The sequence below is a fragment of the Piliocolobus tephrosceles genome, chromosome 14 (genome assembly GCF_002776525.5).
Source record: "Piliocolobus tephrosceles isolate RC106 chromosome 14, ASM277652v3, whole genome shotgun sequence".
Taxonomy (NCBI): Eukaryota; Metazoa; Chordata; class Mammalia; order Primates; family Cercopithecidae; genus Piliocolobus; species Piliocolobus tephrosceles.
Window position 1 is genome coordinate 1,750,637 of NC_045447.1, and position 22,271 is coordinate 1,772,907.

The following is a 22,271-nucleotide window of genomic DNA, read 5'->3' on the forward strand; positions in this document are numbered from 1 at the left end:
TGCCCGGGCAACTCACTCCCTCAGCCTCTGTGCAGAGGGGAACAGCAGGGCCTGCCTCTCGGATGCTGACCCTGTCTCAGGCCTCAGGGGTAGCAAGGGGGCAGTTTCTGCGTGGGGACTGCTGGAGACACCGAGTAGACAGGGCCCTGGGCAGAGTCCTGGCCACAGCTGAGGGCCACTGTTCTGGCAGCTGGGTCCAGGGAGGGCTCCAGGCACCAACAGGAGGGCCGGTCACAGTGTCAGGCTTGCATGGACAGCCAGTTGACTTGGTACCAAGCAAGCCCCTGCTGGGCCTGTGCCCACATTCCTTCAGCTTCTTGCAGTCAGGTCAGTCAGCAAATCTTCCGGATCCTCTGGTGTGAGTCCTGGGTCCTGGCAGGGATGGGTTCTGCCTCATACACAGAGAGTGGGTCAGGAAGGGTTCGTGTTCGGGGGCGCTCAGACGGCCGAGAGCCTCTGGGATGGCTGAGGAGTCTCAGGGACACGTGGGGAAGAGACTGCTTCAGCAGAGGACAAGGCCTGCGACAGCAGAGCAGGGAAGTCCACGGCACAGACCGAGAGGTGCAGGGTGTGAGGGACCCCTGTGAGGGCCAGGGTGAGATGCCCAGCACCTGCAGGCACCCCTGGGCCTGGGTGACAGTGGCTGCCTGCATGCAGCAGGGGACCAGGAAGCAGATTCCAGACTCCAGCCTCCTTGAACAAGGGCCAGCCCAAATCCATCCTAGAGGAAGGATAGCCAGGTGCGTCACAGCAGACCGCCCAGCGCAGGTGACCAGGTTGCAAGGCAGATATGAAACCACATCTGAAAAAATGCCCAACCTCAAGGAAGTGTCCCAAGTTCTTTTTAAGTGGATAAAGGCAGATGGGACTTTCAAAATCACTTGGTGCAGCAGAGCCTGAGGCCTGGCAGCCCTCGAAGGCCTCACGGTGCGCCTGATGGTCAGGGGCTGCAGTGGATGGGGACATGGAGGCTGCGTAGGAGGGACTCTGGAGGCTGGACACCCTGGAGGCCTCTGGGTTTGAGCTTCACATGCAGGTCAGATGTCTTTTACAGTCAGCTTCAAGAGGTGAAGGAGCCCCACCCCAGGTGGTCTGGAATGTTCCCACAGCTGCCTGGTGGTGGCCCCCACCCAGGACCTGGCAGGGTAACCGCCACAGGAAGTCCCCACACTTAGCCTGGCTTCAGAGCCCCCACGCCCCCTGCTTTCAGTCCCAGGGGCCACTCCAACATGGCCACGCCAAGCGATGGTCCCTGCTCCAAGTCCAGCCTGCTGCCTTGCACAGTGAACAGACCGTGAGCGTGGGGGAGGGGAGGAGTATCCCCCAACACCTCCTGGGGGTCCCACTTACCCTACTGGATGACAGCAGCTGAGGACCAAGGCCTGGCTGGGCCTTGAGCTGGCATCCTCATGATGTCTCTGAGCCTCAGTTTCCCTCCTGAAAAATGGGGAGCATCACGCTCCCTGCCCCCCAGCGCCACAGGGTCATGGGGGCAGCAAGAGCCAAGACGAATTCCTGCAGAAAGGAAAGGGCCTTGGGCTCAGAACTGGGAGTCTTAGCTCTGGCCGCCCCTTAGAATCGACACAGAGCTTTCAACTCAGGCAGCCCTCAAATACACCCACCCACCGGGTCACTGCTGACCCCCTCCACTCAGAACACATCTCTCTGGGGCCGGAGCCAGCCCTGGGGTGTTTTAAGGTCACCTGGGTCTCCGTGCTGCACAGCACCTGGGGCCAAGCAGGCGGCAGGAGCTCTGTCGCTGTCCCTGTGTGCTGACCAGCTATGCTTTCGCGTCTCCACACACTTAGGGTCTGCTCTGCTCTCGAAAGCCCTCACAGCAGCCACAAAGCAGGGGCCTGGTTGGGCCAATGTCAGCAGGGCCTCCTTAGCCCACCCTGACAATGGTACCCCCATTTCTCTGGCAGCAAACGAGGGGGAGCTGACCCAGTTCAGTCTCCTGGGGTACAACACCTAGGCTGCTCTCCCCTCAGCACCTGCACGTGGCCTCTGAAGAAGAGGGGGCTGCGGGACACGTCTGCCTCTCCCCTCCGCAAACCCGGCTCTGCGGCCCCATCTCATCTGCTTCCAGGCTTCTTGGGCAGCTTGGGAACAGCCTCTTCATTCAGGGTACCCCTGCCCCCAGGGGTACCCCGGGAACCTTGTCCCAGCTCCCACCACAAGCTGGGACAGGAAGCCTTAAGTGACTCCCACGGGGGAGGCCTGGCAGCACTGCATCCCAGTTCGGCTTCTTGGGGTCCTAGCCCCCACCTTCTGATTGGGTTTCTGGAGTGGCTGGGGTGCCCTGCACACAACCTGCCTTCTTTTGTTTCTCTTTAGCCCCTGCAATGCCCGCTGCCCAGAGCTGCCCCCCGACTTGCAGGAGGCCTCCAGGCTCCAGGGCAGCAGATGCACTCCTGCTGGGTAGGACCCCTGCCTTACCCCACTGCCCACACCCACTGGCCTGAAAAAGAGGAATGGGGAGCCCGGACAACTTGTGAATGAAGCTTCTCACCTACTTGCCAGGGGCCCACCCCCTTCCCAGGCTGGTGGGTGGAGGGGAGGCCCATCCCCCTCATCCCTTGCTTCTCCTCAGCCCCAGCTGTCCATGGGGTACTCCCCGCTGTGGGTGCTGCAGGCGTTGGGAGCTGGGAGGCTGAGGCCTGTGCCCCCCTCAGGTCTGTGCACCCGGCTGCACCATCTGTAACATGGGCTTATGAACGTGCCGGCTGCTGGGTGGCCTGACAGGTGGACATTGAATGGGCCACTCTCTTCTCTGCTGGTAGAGGATAGAGGCCCCAGGTGGAGATGCTGTCAGCACAGCTGGGGCAGACCAGGGGAGAACCCCCATCCGGGGATCCCCTCCCCTTACAGGCTGCCCCTCCCAGGCTGCCCCTTCGAAAAATGCTGAGGACTGGCCCCCGAGCTAGGGTTACATGGGCCATTACTTCTGGCCTGGGGCTCATAGGCAGAGATGCCAACGGAGGCACACAGGCGGTTGCACCCGATCAGCACTAGGCCTGAGGCCTTCAGGCCTCCCTGTGCCCCACCCTACCCCCACCCACCCGGAGCAGAGGACGTGGTGGTGGGCAGTGTCCTCAGCCTGGGAGCTGCACAGCCCCGCGCTTCCTTCTATGGAAAATCTGCTCCTCCAGGCTGCCGGGCTGCTGTTACATAAACATCTCTGCTGCCTCCAGGCGCCTCCTCTCCTGGGGCGCTGACCCCGAGATGTTACCCCAGGCCTGGAGAAGTGAGGCCAGCTTCTGGGAGGACGCAGGCGAGGGAGGCTCCCAGCAGCAGCTACAGGGGGAGATAGGCCATCTGCACTGGCTGTTTCCAGAGTGCTCAGTACTTGGCAAGAGGTGTGCCAGGAAAGGCTCGCTGGAGTCAGGTGTGAGATTTGTCCTGCTTTCTGTGCCTCCCTCTGCCACCACGCCCTGGGGTTTCTGCAGCCCTTCCCCCAGGCTCCCAGAGTCCTAGGTCCCTCTCAGCCTTTCAGTCTCCCCGCAGGGCAGGCATAGCCCTCCTACTCCAGCGCCTTCTGCCATCGCACTCACCACCCTGTGTTGGGGTGGGGAGGGGGTGCTGTCTGTCCCCGGCACGAGGCCGTGAACTTTGCGCAGGGACTATGGCAGGCATTTTGGACTCCTGGCGCTTAACCAGGCTTGGCACAGGGTGCCCGTGCCTGGCATCGTGGTGGAGAAATAAATCAGCCGGAAGGGGCACGTGGGAGGGGCTGCGCCGGCGCCAGCGGCAGATCCGCCCGACCCGTCTGTGCTTTCCGGGGCCACCTTAGGCAGGCGGCGCCCGGGCAGGAGGAGGACGGTGACCGAGGAGCATGTCGACGCGGGTCCCCCCTGGGGGAGCGGGGCGCAATACGTCCGCGAGGCACTGGTCCTGGCTGCTCCCTCGGGGCGCCCTGAGCTCCCTGCCCTGAGGCTGCTGCGCCCCCATCCCTCGCGGTCAAGTGCTCAGGCAATCACCGCCAGGGGTGTCTGGCGGCCATCGATCCTGTGGACGCCTAAAGCCGCGGCCACGGGGCCCTCGGGAGGGAGTGAAGCCGCTGGGCTAGGGGCGCACCCAAGGCTAGGCCACTTCTCCCAAAGCCCTGCCCCGGGCCCGGGGTCCCCCAGCGTGGCCTCAGCTGCTCCCCGCCCGGCCCAGAGCACGGTGGACACAGCTGCCCGCGGCCTCGCCCTCCCCACTCCACCCCAGGCTCCTCCGCTTATTCACATGCAAATTTCCGTTGCCAATTGTCGCCGAGCGCGGCAACGGCCAGAGCCGGATCCTTCCGCAGCCCCGGCTCAAACTTTTGGCCTCTGAAAACTTTCAAACGAGAAGTAGTCCCAGGCGCCCGCTCCCGACCCACGCCGCGCCGCCGGGTCCCTCCTCCCCGGAGAGGCTGGGCTCGGGACGCGCGGCTCAGCTCGGGGAGGCGCATAGGCGGACCGGGCGCGCGGGAGGAGGTGGCCGCGGAGGGGGCGGGGGGACCGGTGGGGGCGGTGCCGGGCGGGGCGGGGCCGGTGGGGGCGGAGCGCACCTCGACTCTGAGCCTCACTAGTGCCTCGGCCGCGGGAGGGAGCGCAGGGGCGCCGGGGCGCGGGGCGCGGGTGCGAGCGCAGCGAAGGAACGAGCCGGGCGCGGAGACGGGCCCGGGAGCCCGCGAGAGCACAGCGCCGACTGCCAGCCGGGGAAGAGAGGGCGGGACTGTCCGCCGCCTCCCCGGGACCGTCCGCCGCGCGTGTGCGTCCCAGCCCCGCCGGCCAGCGCAGGAGGCCGCCGTCCGGGCGCAGAGGGCAGCCGGGAGGGAGGCATGCCGCCGCTCCTGGCGCCCCTGCTCTGCCTGGCGCTGCTGCCCGCGCTCGCCGCACGAGGTAGGCGCCCACCCACCCGTGAGCCCCCACTTTCCGCGCACTTTGGAAACGGCGGCGCCCGGCGCGCGCGCCCCGTGGCTGGGGGCGGGCGGCGGGGAGGTCGGCGTGGAGAGAGAAGAGCGGGCGGCCCGGGGCATGGGGTTCTTGGAGTCCCGGGCTGGGGGAGAACCGACCCTGCCCCTCGATCCCCCCGTGGAGGCAGACTCCCGCCGCCCGTGCCTGGAGCCGAGTTTGGAGGCCGGCGTGAGGTGCTGGGGTCCCGGAGGCCCTACCCGGGCCCGCCCTTCACCCGCCGCGCGTGGGGCTTGCCGCCGGTCGGCCGGGCGGGCCGGCTGCCTACTACTTTTCGATTTGAATAGAGTCGGTTTTGGTTTCCTGTTGCTTCTCCGGGCCATTTATCTTCTTTCTTCTTCGCCTCTGGCCCACGCCGGGGCGGATGTTGGGGCGCGGAGTGTGGGCTCCGCGGCGCCGCGTTCGCCTTCACTGACCCGCGCGGCCCGGCTGGGTCTCCGGGCTCCCGGTCGCCCCGCCCGCCGGTGCCCCCCAGCCCAGCTCTCAGTTTGGGGGAGGGGTTTGCGCAAGAAGCCTTCGCGCCGGGGGGCATTGAACTTTTCCTTTTGCTTTGCAGAGTTGAAGTTTGGAAAGCTTGGGGGTGGAGAGCAGGATGGGGGTGGGGGGCTCTTACATCTCTCCTCGCCGCACATCGAGGGGGGTCTCTGGGGAATCGAGTGATTAATCCACTCTTTCTCCGAGAGTTGCAGGCGAGAATTATCTGTCCTCTTCCAGAAAGTGCTGCTCTATGTCACACCACCCTCCCCCGTTTCTCAGCCCCCTTAAGATGGGGAGGGAGGGGTTGAGTAATTGATCCCTTCTCGAGATGGGGTCGAATTCCTTCCGAATGGGGGACCTTCATCCCCCTCCTGTGGGTATTTGGGGGCTGCCCTGGAGATGCGCGCCCGCGGGAGCAGGTATTGGGTGTCGGCAGAGGCGGGGCCGGGTCCCCGGGGTGCAGTCCTGGTGCCCCTGGAGGCGGCCCCGACTCCACAATGGGCAGCTCTGATTCCGAGGCGGAGGCCGGCGCTTTGTTGGCGGGCGGGGCAGCGGGCGAGCAGCTGTCGCATTTTCCCACGGGCGGGAGCTGAGTGTGGCCACCCCCCCCCTTCCCGCCGTCCAGCTCTGCCCCCTTGCAGAACGGGTTTGAACAGAGGCAATCTCAGCGGCTGGATGGGGGGCCCTGCCCTGCCAGACTCCCCCAGTGAGCCTCTGGGGTGGGGGGCAACGCTTGGGAGAGTAGCCCACTTTGTCTCTGCTTTTCTCCCACTGCGTCCAGGCGGCACGTCAGGCCTCCCACCCTGCTTCAAGCAGGACGTGTTCCCTGCTGCTCCCCTTCCCCCCATTTCTGACTACAGAACTCTGGGCAGAATGTTGACACTCTTTGGTTTCATGGTGGGGCTTCCTGTGGACCCCTGCCCTGGTAACCCATGACACTACTCAGAGGCGTCCAGGGTGGGGGGAGGACAGTGCCCCTTGGCTGGGTGCGGGTCCCACCTCCAGGGTAACAAGGGCCTTCGGTGGTGGGGGTGAGACTGACCTCTCTTCTCCTGCCCCTGCCTAGGCCCGCGATGCTCCCAGCCGGGTGAGACCTGCCTGAATGGCGGGAAGTGTGAAGCGGCCAATGGCACGGAGGCCTGCGTGTGAGTACCACCCCTGCGGGACCTGTTGCTTTGTTGAGGGCAGAGCCCCTGCCTTCTGCAGCCGTGCAGGGGACAGAACACTAGGGCATTGTCTTCTGGAGATGGCCCAGAGTCTGGGCACAGTCACGTGCTGACTTTTATTGGACAGTCTGGCAATTACTTAATCACCAGCAATTATGCTGCGTGTGGAGCTGGTCTGGCTGCTGGGGGCTTGGGCGCTCCTCTGTGGGCCACCTCAGGCTCCTGGGTTACTAAGTGGGAGTCCCAGTACCCCAATTCTTCTTAAAGTCCCCAAGAAACAGTTGATCTGTCAGGGGAAGCTCTGGACCATTTACTGAGAAGCCCAGACCCCACCACCCTGCCAACTTGGGGCACCTCCTCTGGGCGAGTGATGCCTCCTGGGCAGGTGATGATGCCTCCTGGGCACAGGTGATGCCTCCTTTCCAGGGGTGATGCCTCCTGGGTGGGTGGTGATGCCTCTTGGGCTGGTGGTGATGCCTCCTCTTGGTGGGTGATGTCTCCTCTGGGCACAGGTGATGCCTCCTGGGTGGGTGATACCCTCTATGGGTGGGTGATGCCTTCTCGGCTGGTGGTGATACCTCCTGGGCACAGGTGTTGCCTCCTGGGCTGGTAGTGATGCCTCCTCTGGGTGGGTGATGCCTCCTCTGGGCACAGGTGATGCCACCTCCGGGTGCATGATGCCTCCTCTGGGCGGGTAATGCTTCCTCTAGGCACAGGTGATACCTCCTCTAGGCGGGTGATGCCTGCTCTGGGCAATTGGTGATGCCTCCTGGGCGGGTGATGCCACTTCTGGGCGGGTGATGCCTTCTCTGGGCGGGTGATGCCTCCTCTGGGTGGGTGATGCCTCCTCTGGGTGGGTGATGCCTCCTCTGGGCGGGTGATGCCTCTTCGAAGGAAATTGACTCTTCAAAATTGGACCAGCCTTTGGGCTCTCTGTTTGCCCCAGCTCCCTCCTCCCAGCCTCAGGCTGGGGCTGGGGAAGAGAAGGTGGAACTCATCTTTTGGCGCGGGGTGTGGGGTAATTATTGAATCTGGTTTCTGTCCTGGCATCTGCAAACTCTGACCTCAAAATCCCGTGGCCCTTTTGGTCTGCCAGGCTCAGATGTAAAATGGGCATGGAGGGGGCTGGGAAGTCGCGTGGAACCGCTCCCTCCTGCCTGCCTGTGAGTGCCAGTCGGCGGTGGGGAACTGTTCTGCCGTGGTCGATGCCCTTCAACTTGAGTCCATCCCTGATGAGAATAATGAGGAGGTGTTTGGTGGCTGGAAAAAGAGTTCCCTCCGCCCCCAGGAGCTACAGATGAAGAAATGGCTCCCCAGCCAGTCTGCGCGCCCTCATTCCAACTGTAGAAGGTCCCATTCCCTTGACAACCCCAGCCCGGCTCCTGCCTGCACCGACTGCCCAGCCTGTGGGCAGCAGCCCCCGTCCTCCCTCCCCGGCCCCCACCCTCCCCAAACTGAAGCCAATTAAGCAGGTCCGTGAGCAGTTTAATGGACAAAGCCGACTGTGTCTTTGTCAGACACTAATGAATGCGCACACTACTTTTTTTTTTTTTTTGCTTTTTGGGGCCCCCTTCTCCCCCTGCAGAAGCCGCACGGACGCTTGATGCCCTAAATCTTGTTTCCTTTCATTCAGAGACCGACAGCTGGGATCCAGGGGAAGTGCAGCAGCTATTGTTGGGGGAGGCGGATTAATGCCGTGTGATTAATTATGCGTGGCTTCCCAGAATGTATAACCCCCTTCCCTGCCACCGTGCTCCCGGCTCGGACTTTGCCTCCACCCATTCAGGTCTCTGGGAGAACCTTCTTGCTCCTGCAGAGGACTTTGGGAGGGTGGGAGGAATGCCATGCTGGGAAAATTGGGGGCCTGTTGCTTCTCAGTGGCAGTAGGGAGTAGGCACAGCCTGGCCCACAGGGGTCTGGGACTGAGGTCTCCACAGGCCAGAGGGCTGTGCTTTGGGGTACAGATTGCTGCAGCTCCCTGATGTCTGGGCTAAAACCCTGCCACAGGGCCGCAAAACACTGGTGTCATGGGCCCACTCTCCCATTCCCCGAACCTGGGATCCTGGTGAGCTGTTTCCTGCCCAAGGCAGGCCGCTGACCAGGGCTTTGGTGCCTGGCCTTGTCCCCTTCGCTGGGGCCTGGCGCCCCCTCCTTCTTGGCGGGAAGCCTGCTTCAGTTTGGCCTGACAGGCAGCCGAGCTCAGCCCACAGAGACCCCATTGTGCACACCCCACAAGTCCAACGAGAAGATGGGACGGAAGTGCGTCCTCAGGCTCCCGCCTCTGGGCTGCAGGGTTGGAGGCCAGGGCCACAGCCGGGCCCGGCTTGCAGAGGCACAGGTCCGGGCTCACACAGTAGTTTGGGGAGCATTGCCGCCTCAGGTTCCCTCCCTGGCCTTGAGCCCCACCCCACGTACACCCCTCAGGCACCTCCGCCTTCCCATTCCTGCTCGTCCTTCTCAGAAGGCCCAGGTCTGTCCAGGAGTTGGCCAGGGCACCTGCAGGAAGCCTGGCTCTCCCAGCAAGGGGAGAAACCCACACTATTTCTCGAAAGCATTTGGGGTGCAGGCTGTTGGAGCCCTGCCAGCCTGTGTGTGAATCCCTGCCCCGTGGTATCCAGCTGTGAGCCCGGAAAGAGCTTTGACTTTTGGTGCCAGTTGCTGCTTCTACTGTAGAACGGGCATGGTCTTGCTGGGAGTTATAGTGCCTGGCACACTAGTACTGGGTGAATCATTTCTTTCCACCCCAAGCGAAGGAACCTTCACCGGAAGCTGCCAATCAGGTGGTTGCAGAGCTCGGGATTGGAAAAAGTGGTTTTGTTGGTGCAGAATGCCTTCCCAGGAGGTCAGAGTGTCACTGTGGCCTGGTCAGCCAGTGGCCAGGTAGGAAACACCTGGCAGCACATGCTGGCGGGTGGAGGATGCTTGTTCTCTGGGCACCTGCTGTGTGCGCTGTGGCTGTGGTGGCTGTGGTCGGAGATAGTGGCCTTTTGAGCAGGCCCAGGGGGTCACTGTGGCCCTTGGCTCTTCTCCAGCCCCCTCGGCAGCTCCGTCAGTGTGAGCAGGGGATACTGAAGAGGGCTACCCCTTTTGTGCCTTTGTTTTGAGGAGAGGCGAGAAGAGCTGCAGGGACCTTATCTGTCTGGGTGAGACTGTGTCCTTGGTCTGAAATGCTCTCCCAGGCTGCCTGGGTCTGGACTGGGCGTCGAGGCAGGGGGCGGCTAAGATGTTGCCTGCTGATGGCAGAGTCAGAATTGCACATGGCGTCTTCCAGGAGCTGGGAGAAATGAGGGTAGGCTGTCACACCCAGCACCTCCAGGAGGATGTCCAGCTGCCTGCTGGTTGGTGGGCTTTGGACAACCTTGTGTCTGAGGCCTGACCTGGCCACCCACTAGCTCCGTGACCTTGGATCATCAGGTCATGCAAGCCTCAGTTTCCCCAGCATGTCAGCCAGGCTGATACACGCTGGATCTCTTCGTGATGCGTGAGGATTGCATGAGAACCGTGTGGAGAAGGCACCTGGTCAGAACTCCTTTCCTCCCCGCCTTCTCCCCGTCGGCTGACAGTGCTAGTTTCCAGAGCCTCCTTCCTGAATGTTTAATTGATTGATGAGTGAATTCAAGAGACTCCTAAAGGTGCTGCCTGGGGGGCCGGGCCTGGCACTGCCTGGGGAGGGACTTGGCAGCTCTGGGGAAGTCCATCTCCCAGGGTGGCTCCGGCTCCGGGGAAATCCATCTCCCAGGGTGGCTTCAGTTCACAGACGCGTTTGAGCGCCTGCTGTGCGCTGCAGCGTTCTGCTCCAGGGCAGTCCCCCAGTGGGGACAGGGCAGACACGGCCCCTGCTGCCCTGCTCCCGTGAAGTTCACTTCCCAGCAAGGGGTGAGAGAGACACCTGGCTCACGTGTGGGACATGTTGGAGGTGGTGGCCTGGCATAGCTCCTGGCAGCCCCGTAAAGCTGTCTGGATCAGGCACCAGTAAGCGAGAGGAAGAGACCCAGAGAAGTCGCCATCGGCCCCAGGGTCACACAGCGGTGGCAGAGTTCCTACCAGCCCTGCCCCTCTCCTTCTCCCAAGCGAATGTCCCTAACCACAGCCCCAGTCTGCCTGAGCTGCCCCGTCACTTCCCGACTACAAGCGGGCTGGGGGCGTGGCTTCCCCTTAAAAGAGGAGGAAGGAGGCTCAGGCGGGAAGTGACTTGGCCCTGCAGCCGGCCTGGGAGGCTGGGGAGGGACGGGGTATCTCCTGTCACCCGGTCTGGCTGTTTCCATTGAGTCACCTGCCTTGTCTTGGGCGCGGCCAGGGGAGGAACAGGTTGACTCTCCTCATGCTGAGCTGAACGGAAAGGTCTGTGACAGGACCTCCTGTTTATGCAGAACCTGGTCTTCAAGGGCGCCCTGGTTAGAAAAACATGTTTAAAAACATGCAGTGTCCAAGGAGGGCAGATCACCTGAGGTCAGGAGTTCAAGACCAGCCTGGCCAACATGGCAAAACCCCCGTCTCTACTAAAAATACAGAAATTACCCAGGCGTGGTGGCATGTGCCTGTAATACCAGCTACTTGGGAAGCTGAGGCAGGAGGATCCTTTGGGGATCCTTTGAACCCAGGAGACGGAAGCTGCAGTGAGTCGAGATCGTGTCACTGCACTCTGGGCCTGGGCGACAAAGTGAGACTGTCTCAAAAAACAAAAGAAACAAAAAACGACAACAACAAAAAAACCCAGGCAGTGTCAAATAGAAAGTCTCACCTACTCAGACTGGGGAGACTTCAGGAACAGGAAGGCCTGGGGCAGAGACTGGGGTGGGAGCCTGGAGAGTTCTGAAGGAAGCTGGCTCCTTGGGGCAGGCCCCGCCTCTGAACAGCGGCCAACATGTTTTCCATTGAAAAAAATAATAATAGAGAAAGAGAGAGAGAAAGAAAAGAGCGACCCTGGCAGGAAGAGGGTAGGGCAGGGCAGGGCAGACAGTGCACTGGGGAAGTGCTTCCACAGGGCAGAGCTGGGCACGGGGACCCCCAGACGTGGGCAGCAAACTGGAGACCCCCTGGGAGCCGGGACTGGCCTCGTTCCTCATTGTCTGCACCTGTGATGAGCAGTGGCGGCCCCCCGTGCCCACTGGGCAGTTCCAGGCCGGGCCGAGGGACTGCACCCTTTTGCTGTGGGGAGGGGACCTTTCCTGTTTCATGTCTCGTCTATAAATAGTGAAAGGATGTGGCTTTGCAGAATCGATTGGGTGTCTAGCTTGCCTTCCTCAATAATGCAGCGATGACAGCTCCACGCTCAGGACGCTGCTGTTACCCAGCCTCGTAAAAGCCCTGGCAGGCGGCCGCCCACCCTCCAGGTGTGCCAGTGCCGTTTCATCCCCAGCGCACAGGTGGGAAGGCTGTGGCTGCGAGGGCGTGGGGATCTGAGGCAGGCTGGCGTCAGCTTTCACCTTCATGTGCAGGCGTCTCCAGAACTTTCCGGATCTTTCCTGGGGCTGAGGAGGAAATACCAGCAGCTTTCACGAGCGGCTGGCTTTGGGGCATCACACTGTGGGCCGGGATGCTTTTGATGGCCTGGAGTTTCCCAGGCAGCGCTGGGGCTTTCTTCCGTGGGACCCAGAGCTCCAAGGGGATACGAAGCAGGGCTGGCTCTGATTTGTTGTGCTCCCCACACTGTCTCCTCCCTGGGCCTCAGTTTCCCCATCTGTATGTGATTCCCTTCCAACGACAGCCAGCGGGACCCTGGGTCGGGCTGAAGGCGTGGTGGTGGCCGTGGGCCCTGCGGCAAGGCCTGCACTGGGCTCGGTGGTCTCCCCAGCTGGGGAAGGGGTAGTGGCTGCAGGGGAAGGGGGGGCGGAAGGAAGCCCTTTCTCAAAGTTGCCTGATTGGGTTCTCCTTGTGGCCCTGCCGCACCCCACCCTGCTCCCTGGGAGCAAAGGGAGCTAAGGACTAGATTTGGGGGATGCATCTGTATATGGGGGGATTCGGGGGAGGGACTGGGGGGCTCTGATGTGCTGGGGGTGCACAGGGGAGGCTTTGCCTCCGACACCCACACTTACTCATGTTACAAAATTTGCCTTTCTTTTGTTTGTTTGTTTTTTTGAGATGGAGTCTTGCTCTGTCACCCAGACTGGAGTGCAGTGATGCAATCTTGGCTCACTGCAACCTCCGCCTCCCACATTCAAGTGATCCTCCTGAGTAGCTGGGACTACAGGCGCACACCACCACCCCCAGCTAATTTTTGTATTTTTAGTAGGGACAAGGTTTCACCATATTGTTCAGGCTGGTCTCAAACTCCTGACCTCAGGTGATCCACCTGCCTCGGCCTCTCAAAGTGCTGGGATTACAAGCTTGAGCCACCACGCACGGCCACTTTTTTTGTTTTTGGAGATGGGGTCTCGCTCTGTCACACAGGCTGGAGTGAAGTGGTGGGATCATGGCCGACTGCAGCCTCAAACTCCTAGGCTCAAGCGATCCTCCTGCCTCCGCCTCCAGAGTAGCTGGGACCACAGGTGTGCACCACCATGCCTCACCAATTTTTAATTTTTTTGCAGAGGTGGGATCTTGCTATATTGCCCAGGCTGAAAATGTGGCTTTTGAACTAAAGCGTGCTATTCATTGGCATCTAGCACATTCACGAGTTCATTCAACCATTGTCTAGTTCCAGGACTTTCTCACTGTGCACAATAGAAACTGTACCCAAATACCGTCACTCTTCCCTGACTGCCCCAGCCCCTGGCAACCACTAACCCGCTTTCTGCCTCTATGAATTTGCCTCTTCTGGACATTGCCTCTGAACGGAATTGTACCGAAGGGGGTCTTTGGCCCCCGGCTTCTTTCACTGAGCGTGATGTGTTTAAGGTTCATCCATGCCACATGTGGACTAGAACTGCATTCTTCTGAGGACTGGATTTTAGCCGCCAAAAGCATCAGGGACTGGCCAGAGGTGGACACCAGCATCCCAGTTCCCAGACACTCCAGAGGAGGCAAATGTTGGGAGGGCGTCCAGGTTGGCTTCCTGGAAGAGATGGTGCTCACTCTGGGCCGGTACGGCCACCCAGCAGCCACAGAGCCCCCTGGAGTGAGTCCTGGCATGTTACCAGGTGAATCTGTAGGGTGGCCTGGCATGTCTGGGGCCCCTGCCCAGCGCAGGACTCCGAGACAGGTTCACAGCCTGTCCCCGGGCCTCACTCACGCCAGCCGCCAAGCTCTTCAGCATCCCTCATCCCACGGGAGGCACATAATGGGGCCACGGTCACTCAGCTCCCACACGCCTGGTGCTGTAAGAATGCAGGGTAGACGGTCTTTATTGAGCATCTACTACATGCTGGACCCTGGGGCTTGGGTGGGCACGGCAGATGCAGGCCCCCCTGGGCGGGGGAGGAGCACGCTGCTTCAGAACCAGGCCGCAGGACGGATGGGTTTGGCCATAAGCTCGGGGTGGACACTGCAGCCTCCGTGGCCTCCTGCGTGCAAAGTCAGTGCTGTGGGACCCCACCTGGATGCCCCTGCCACGGCCTTCAAGTGAGGCCCACCACGGAGCAGCTTCCACGCTGGCGGGGACAGGGTCAGCAGCAGGGAGCTCCAGACCAAAGGCGTGGCAGGGGCTGGGGCAGCGGGGGGCAGGGAGGTTTTGAACACATCCAGGGGGCAGGCCAGGCATCTCAGCCCCCACCCGCCTGGCCGACCTGTTCCGGGGCTTTCCCTTCCCTGGACAGAGCTCTGTGTGGTTTTCTCCAGGCTGCTTCTCCCCGCTGGACCCTCAGGGTCAGCTTAGAGTGACTGGCTATGCCCTGGCCGAGACCCAGGCCCGTGTGACACAGGAGAGAGCTAGGAGCCTGGCCCCTCACGCTGAGACGCAGATAGTATCCTCTCTGAGTTGCCCTTGGGACAGGGAAGCGCCACGTCCCCTGCAGGGCACCAGGCCAGCCAGTGAGTGGCCCTTGACACCGAGGCCCCGTATGCAGGCAGCTGGGGGACTTCTCCCAGTCAGGCGGATGCGTGAGTGTTAGCATCGGGGTGCCTGGTTGCCCCAGTGGTGGTGGTGCAGGGTGGTTAGGCGGTCCCAGCATTTTGGGGTTGCTTTCTGTGTATCTCCGAGACCTGTGGAATTCCGGGAGGAGAAACTCCCCAGCAGTGTCCTCAGTGCACCCCCCACCCTGCATCCGTTGCTCCTGGGAGGGATCCTAACTGCTCCCCCGACCCTGCACCCATTGCTCCTGGGAGGGAGATTTCTGTAGAGGCCACATCTCTGAACCCCCAACTCACAGGCTCAGGGGCCCAGGGTTGGGGGCGTCTCGCAGTCTACACTCCAGATTGAGCTCGCATGGTTAAACAAGGCCCTCTCCGCACGCCCTCCCTAATGCAAAGTGGTGGCTTTGCGTGGGTCCCCAAGGGGCCTTGCGAACCCTGGGGGCCCGGCCCCTCCCACCTGGCTGCACCCCTTAGACAGGGGATCCCATCCTGCAAGTCCCCAGCCCCTCAGCCTCAGCTGCAGCCCAGACGCCAGGGCTCTCTGGGGCGGGCGTGAGGTAGCAGTTCCCTGACTGAGGTCTGGCCTGTGGGGCTGCCCTGCTGTGGTTCCTGCAATTTCCTGGAAGGAGGTCTGGGGCCTGGTGTCCAGTGGGGCCCGTGGGGAGGGACTAGGGGGGCTCTGTGGGGAGGGGATGGGGGAACTCTGTGGGGAGGAACTGGGGGCTCTCTAGGGAGGGACTGGGGGGCTCTGTGAGGAGGGAGTGGGGGGCTCTCTGGGGAGGGACTGGGGGGCTCTGATGTGCTGGGGGCACACAGGGGAGGCTTTGCCTCCGACACCCACACCTGCAGTTCCCAGACACACACAGCAGCCAGGCCCCATCGGGGTCCTCACAATCACAGTCTGCGAGTGACCAGTACCAAGGGCGTCTCTGGATCAGGCCAGGCCCAGATGCTGCCCGGACCCTCCCCCAACAGAGCCTACCACCACGGTGGGAACCAGTGGCCACAGAACACTCACCCAGCCTTACCTGTGCAGGGCTGTTCAGACCGCTGGGCCCGGTGGGCGCTGTTCTCACCCAGCGGGAGGCCCGCCGGCTGCTAGGGTGCTTGTTGAGATTTTCCCCCAAGAAATCGTTGTGTTGTTGCTTCTGCTCCGCCTGGCACTGAGGTTGGCGACAGGCTCCAACCTTGCTCTGATCGGCAGGTGAGAGTTTGTCATCAGACTGTCGTCCCTGTCTACGCTGTCCCCTGGTCTGGGCGTCCGTTGTGCGTCTCTGAAGGGCTTGAATTGGTTGTTTAAAGCTGGGTAAATGCCCCCTTGACGTTCCGTTGACACTGTCAATTTGCTGAACAAACTTCCACAGGTAGCACAGGAGGCCAGCCTTGCCCTCGCCTGAGCTAAGGCCCGGGGAGGCAGGTCCTGTGTTGAGTCAGCCTTTTTGTGAGTGCAGCAGCCCGGCAGGATGCACCGGGTTTGAGAAGTGGACTCCCCATCCCCCGCCACATCCCGAAAGCCCTCAGACATGGAGGGCAGGACGAAGCCGATGGTCACCCTCGTGCCGAGATGACAACTGGGCCCAGAGGCGCTGGCTCCCGGCCTCCTGCCCTCTTCCCCATACTGGGGTCACCCAGCGTGACTCATGGCCCGAGCCATAGGCACCTGCCCGGGGAGCCACGGCGGGGAGACCCGGCTTTATTAGAGACGCGTTTGTGCCTCATCAAGTCCAAGGGAGGAGACTGGCACGTCCCTCACTTTCCCTGAAACAGGTTTCCCCACAGCCCAAGCGGACAGGTTAAGGTGCATTTGCAGACAGATACCTTAGTAGGAGGCTGGAGCTTTCGGCCCAGAATTTTCCCTGCTGTAGGCCCATGGTCACTGAGCCTGCCCGGAGGGCTGTAGGCCCCGAGGAGGTGCCATTGTCCCACCCAAGCCTCAGATGAGTATCCTGCCCTCAACCCTGTGGGAGGCAGCAGTTCAGGCCCCGACCCTGGCCTGCCCTCTCTGAGGCCCCTGTGGCCGTGGCAGGGCAGGTGCCGGGCTTGCCAAGCCGTCAAGTGGGCACAGAGACTATCTGGGAAGGAGGTGGGCGGTGAGAGCTGACTCCCCGCAGCCGGGGGACGGATGAGCCCTGTGCGGCACAGCAGGGCCACGCGGCGGGGCCCCCACAAGTTCCGCCCGGTTTCAGCTGTTGACGAGCGGAAACACAGTTACTGGAAATGAGAGGTTTGGGGGAGCAGCCAGGGCTTGAACATGTGTGGTTTCCCTGACGGCTTTTCAGTAAGAGATGCTGAGTTCAGGCTGGGAGCTGGCTGGTAGGCGGAGGAGGCTGGGCCAGAGTCTGCCCCCTGGGCCTCCACTCTCCATCCTTACAGAGGGACCTGGGTTGGTCCCAGCTCCCAGGGTGCAGCCCCTGGCGGTGGCCCCTCCTACTTCCCCTTCAGTGGTGAGAAGGAGGCTGGCTTCATTCCTGTCCGACGAAGGGCCAGGTGGGGAGGCCAGGCGGGACTGAGTGTCCAGGGTCCACATGGTGGCGGGGCTGAGGCCGTGATGAGGTCCTGTCCTGGCAGCCTCCAGAGTCTGGCCCAGCACAGAGCTCTGCAGCTCTCTGGTGGACGGGCCTGGCTGGGCTGTCGGCAGCCCTGGGGCCAGTGGGCACTGGGAATGAAGGTGGAGGCAGGCGGGTGGCTGCAGGTGACTGGAAGGCCTGGCTCCAGCCTGCAGGGGCTACAGTCCAGGCCGGCCACCCCCTCCAGACCTTCCCCCTTCCAGGCGTGGGGTGGCGCTGGGTCGACATCTCAGGCTGCGGGCTTCTTTCCCCCATGTGAGCTGTGCAACCCTGGGCCACCGCCACCTTTCTGAGGTCCCTTCCTCCTTAGGAGATGGGAGGCGGCCGGGGCCATGAAGTGTCCCCCGGGGCTCCTGACGGCGCCAGCTGCCATCCTTGCGGCGACTGTCTCTAGTTGTTGCACCTTCTTTTGAGTTGGCAGCAGAGTCATGGCGGCCGTGGGATGTGTAGCTGGGTCTCAGGCGGCACGCCCAGCTCCCCCATGGAGCCCCTTCCTGGTGCTGTGGAGGCCCCTCCAGGAAGGTCTCTCCCAGAGGCCAGCCCCAGCCACAGGCTCTGGGGAGACCGTGTGGGATTTGCATGAGGTTGTGATCTATTTGATCCAGGTCATGTGTGGGATTTGGGCGAGGTTCTGTGGGATTGGGTGAGGTAGTGCGAGATATTTGGGCGAGGCCACAAGGCACTGGGCGAGGCTGGGCATCATTCATTGCCTTGGAGGGACAGAAGTTTTAGGACCTGCCAAGTCCAGCCCAAGAACCCCCCACTTTCCCCACACGGAAAGGTACCCGAGACCGTCCCCGACCTGCGCTAGCCGTCCTGGGACACCCTGGTGTCCCCCAGGTTGTGGCACTGCAGGCCCCTCCCCCGGGGGGGCCCCTCCCAGGGCTGCGGGCACGTGCCTGGATCCCACTTCCCAAGTGTGTGGTGCCCCAGGTGCCCGGTGACCGCGCTGGGCCTTGGCAGAGTGAGGCTCTGAGGGGGTGCCAGGGGCACTGTGGGCCTGTGTGTGAGCCGGACTGGGCGCTGGGACTGGGCCGGCAGGCGAGGAGTGTTCCAAGAGGAGGATTCCTGGGCTCGGAGGCCCCTCTGTGTCTCATGTGGTCAGAGAGCGGGGAGCCGGCGGGTGTGATGGGCATGGGGTGACCTCTGGGGCCACCACGGAAACCGCCGTCCATCTGTGGCCAAGTCGGGAGGCAGCACGGAGGTGTCCTCGTGGTTTCCCGGGACGGGCGGGAGGAGGCACAGGATGGTGGTGTCTGCCCCCGGGAGGCCAGGAGCGCTCCTCTGGCAGCGTGGGCTTCGGCTTCGTCCCTCGTTCACCGGTGCCGATGCCCCGCGGGTGCCGTGGGTGAACGGGCGTCGGTGCCCTCCTGCCGGGCGGGAGGAGGAAAGGGGAGCGGGAGGCTGGGCCTCTCTCACGCAGGGCCCTGCCCCCACCACCCTAGGGTTTTGTGTTTCGGTGGAGCTGTAAGAATGCTTTGTCTGCTCCAGACTTCCCGGTCCTGGAAGATCAGGTGGTCAGGCAGAACATCCAGGCCATCCGGGTGGGGCTGGGGGTGCGGGGGACATGCGCCTTCCTCCTCTTTCCCAGGGAGCGTCTGCCGCTCCTGCGCCACCCTGGGAAGCTGCCCTGCCCTGCCCCGCTCTGGTCCCCATCAGCAGGAGCGGTTCTGAGCTGCCTTCTGACCCGGGTGGTGTGCTGGGAATACCTGCCCCGTTTTCTCACCTGTGAAATGGGCCCATTACACGCCCCCCGGGCGGTTGCGGGGTCCCATGAGACAGAGCTTGGAAAGCCCGAGTGTAGGTCAGGCCAGGAGGGGCGTGGGCTCAGTGTCTTCATCCCTGGGCTGGTGTGTGCCGGGCAGCTGTCTAGGGGTCCCGCCCCTCCCTGCAGCACTCTTTTTTTTTTTTTTTTTTTTTTGAGACGGAGTCTGGCTCCGTCCCCCAGGCTGGAGTGCAGTGGCCGGATCTCAGCTCACTGCAAGCTCCGCCTCCCGGGTTCACACCATTCTCCTGCCTCAGCCTCCCGAGTAGCTGGGACTACAGGCGCCCGCCACCTCGCCCGGCTAGTTTTTTGTCTTTTTTAGTAGAGACGGGGTTTCACCGTGTTAGCCAGGATGGCCTCGATCTCCTGACGTCATGATCTGCCCACCTCGGCCTTCCAAGTGCTGGGATTACAGGCGTGAGCCACCGCGCCCAGCCTGCTGCAGCATTCTTAACAAGGATGCTGGACATGGAGCCAGCACCTCCAGGTGACTGCTCCGCTGGCTGTGGGGCTCACTCCAGAGGAGAACAGGAGGCCCTCCGGGCAGGCCCTTCCCACCGCCCCCAGCGACAGGATCTGTTTGGGAGCAGTGGTGGGAAGTCGCCAGAAGCCTGTCAGGCGCTGGCCCGGAGCGCAGCCTGTGATGCCCGACTTCATTCGTGGAGTGTGGGTTGAGCCTTCCAGCAGCGCTGCTGTGGGCCTGTCCGTTGCCTTCCCTGCCCCTGAGCCATCGTGGGGTGCAGAGCTGGACTGGGTCTTCTTGGGAGCAGAGGCCCGGCGTGTCGTGACCATCTCGGCCTCTCCAGCCCAAGAGGCTTTTCCACATGGGTCCCTAGGGGCCGTTGGGGTGACCGGCATTGGGGAGGCCCAGGACAGGATGCACATGCCTGCTTTTGGGGGGCCTGTGTGGGAAATCCCCGCGGTGGAGCAACAGGTGGGGCTCCAGCAGGCGTTTTTCATACTCCAAACAGCCTGCGGGGCACTTTGGTGACACCTGGCTCCTGGTGTTCCGGAACCTGTTGGGCTGTGCCTTGGCATTTGGGGGAGGGGCTGGCCACATGCCCCCCAGAGCGGCCACCCCAGCTCTGCCGTCTCCACGGGCCTTCTGTCCGTCAGATGTGGGCAGCCGTTCCCACGTCGGGTGAGGGCGCCTCTGTGGGGCATTGTTTTCCCGGCTGCGGGAAAGGTGACTTCCCGGGAGGACAGGTTCTGTCCCCATCCCGCCTCCCACACAAAGGGTTTCCCTGGAGCCAGAGGAGGAAACCTGGTCTTCCTGCACTTCCTCCTTCAGCACATTTTACACTATCCGAGGATGCAACTGGGGGAAAAGATTTGCAGACAAAAGAGCCGGGGGTGCCGGCAACAGCTGTTTGGGCCGGAAAGCCCGGCCCTGGCTCAGACTCTGGCTGGGTCCCTGTGCTGTGGTGGGCCGGCCACGACCCCCGCCCCACCTAACTCAGCCCCCTGCTGCCTGCTGTCTCGAGAGTGGTGGCTGTTTGGGGCTAGCCCTTTTACTGGGCCTCCACCTCCCTGAAGTCCCCACTGCCCCTTTCCTCCTTCCTGGGGCCCTGGGAGCCAGGGCAGGGCCCCTGCGCAGCTTTCAGCAGCTCCAGCCCAACGGCTGCAGGGGCTGAGGAAGACCACAGCTCAGGTGAGACCGCAGGTGGTGGCTGGAGGCAACCATCCCACATTGCTGCCCCCAAACTGGTGGTTTTGTGCCCCAACGGTGAGCAGGCCTGGCGGTGCTGGGCTACTGTGGGTCCCCTCGTCCCCCTCCGTGCCTGCATCCGTCTCTCCTGTCCAAGGTGGGGAAGGAAGCTGGGAGCAGAAAGGGAAGAAAGACCTGGTGGCTGCAGGGCACCTTTCAAAGCCTCCCGGCCACTGCAGAGGCTCCAGCCATCTGTTTGAAAAGGGCTTGGGACACGGTCCTGGCAGGTTTGAGGAACCTGGGGCCTTCGTTGCTGTAACTCTTTGTTCTGGGGGGATTTGGGGAGGCCAGGGAAGGGGCTGTGAGCAACGAGGTTCCAGCACCTTCCCAAGGCTCCTGCATCCCCCAGGGCTGGGCTGCTTGGCCATTCCAATGGGAGAGGACCCCAGGTGGGGCCCCCAGCCCCCTGCCCCCTGCCCAGCTCATTTCTTTCTTTTTTTTTTTTTGAAACGGAGTCTTGCTCTGTTACCCAGGCTGGAGTGCAGTGGCCGGATCTCATTTCACTGCAAGCTCCGCCTCCCGGGTTTATGCCATTCTCCTGCCTCAGCCTCCTGAGTAGCTGGGACTACAGGCGCCCGCCACCTCGCCCGGCTAGTTTTTTGTATTTTTTAGTAGAGACAGGGTTTCACCGTGTTAGCCAGGATGGTCTCGATCTCCTGACCTCGTGATCCACCAGCCTCGGCCTCCCAAAGTGCTGGGATTACAGGCTTGAGCCACCGGGCCCGGCCATCCCAGCTCATTTCTTAGCAGCCAGTGCCTCCTGGAAGGTGGGTGGTCCCCACTGGGATTTGGGAAACTTGGACTGGTCTACGCCCGAGGGAGGGGCTGAGGTCTCAGGACTTCCCCTGCCCCAGAAGCCTTGGTCCGGGCTGGAGTGAGCTTCTTGGCCTCATGGAAGCCTGCCTCGGGAAGCAGTCATCCCCCTGGGTCTGGCCTTGTCTCCCCATCTCCAGTAGGGGGTCACAGTGTCCCCCCTGGCCAGTCCACATATGGCCCCATTTGCTTGGGCAGGCTGATGGGTGGGCCTGTCTGTGTGGCCCAGGTCACCTGATGTGGATGAAGGTGTCAGTGGTGTTGGCAGAAGGTGGCCAGCTTTGCTGGGTCTTCGCAGAGCATGGCAGGATCTGGGTCTGGGGAGGCCGTGGCGGTGCCCCTGCCATGGCAGGAGCAGGCACAGTGGGAGCCCTAGACTCCCCTCTGGGCAGAAAACCCCTTGAGGCTGGGGGCAGGTCCTGCTGGTGAGGGAGGGGTCCCGGGGCAGGGGCAGCCTCAGGCCGGCTGCCTAGCGTTTGGCTCCTGCAGGACGTGGCCACGGGCTCCCTGGGAGCAGCAGCTGTTGGGGGTGTCTGGGGAGGAGAAGACCCCCCTTTATGGCCTGTGAGGGACCACACTGCTGCCAGGGAACCCTTGGGCTTCTGTGGCGGGACGATGGGCCGGGATTGGCAGCGAGGCCCAAGGAGGGCAGGTGGGGCTGGACCTGTGACTGTTGGGGAAGAGGTGGGGTGTGTTAAGACGCTGATTTCAGCCAGGTGGCTCCTCCCTTTCCCTTCCCAGGGAGCTGGGTGTGCAGGGCCGTTCCTTCTGCTCTAGGAACTGCAACTCCTGTGCACTGTGGCGGCCCCCGCACTGTCTCTGCCCGTTCCCGCATGGTCCCTGCACATTCCCCACACCCCCGCACTGTCCCTGCCCATCCCC

General features: G+C 62.6%; 1 protein-coding gene and 1 long non-coding RNA gene across 2 annotated transcripts in view; one reads left to right on the forward strand and one right to left on the reverse strand.

Annotated features, from left to right (window-relative positions):
• Positions 1–825: 825 nt before the first annotated feature.
• LOC111553120 lies at positions 826–2,773 on the reverse strand. The gene is made up of 3 exons (XR_002734821.1): positions 2,513–2,773; positions 1,351–1,437; positions 826–1,024 (listed from the first exon to the last, which is right to left on the reverse strand). It is a non-coding gene; the product is annotated as an uncharacterized LOC111553120 (long non-coding RNA).
• A 1,789-nt stretch (positions 2,774–4,562) lies between these two features.
• NOTCH1 (notch receptor 1) overlaps positions 4,563–22,271 on the forward strand; it is a 49,356-nt gene continuing 31,647 nt past the window's right edge. The window contains exons 1-2 of the mRNA XM_023227607.1: positions 4,563–4,871; positions 6,487–6,565. Coding sequence (XP_023083375.1) covers positions 4,811–4,871; positions 6,487–6,565 — 140 coding nt within the window. The 5' untranslated portion in view covers positions 4,563–4,810. The remainder of the gene's footprint in view (positions 4,872–6,486; positions 6,566–22,271) is intronic.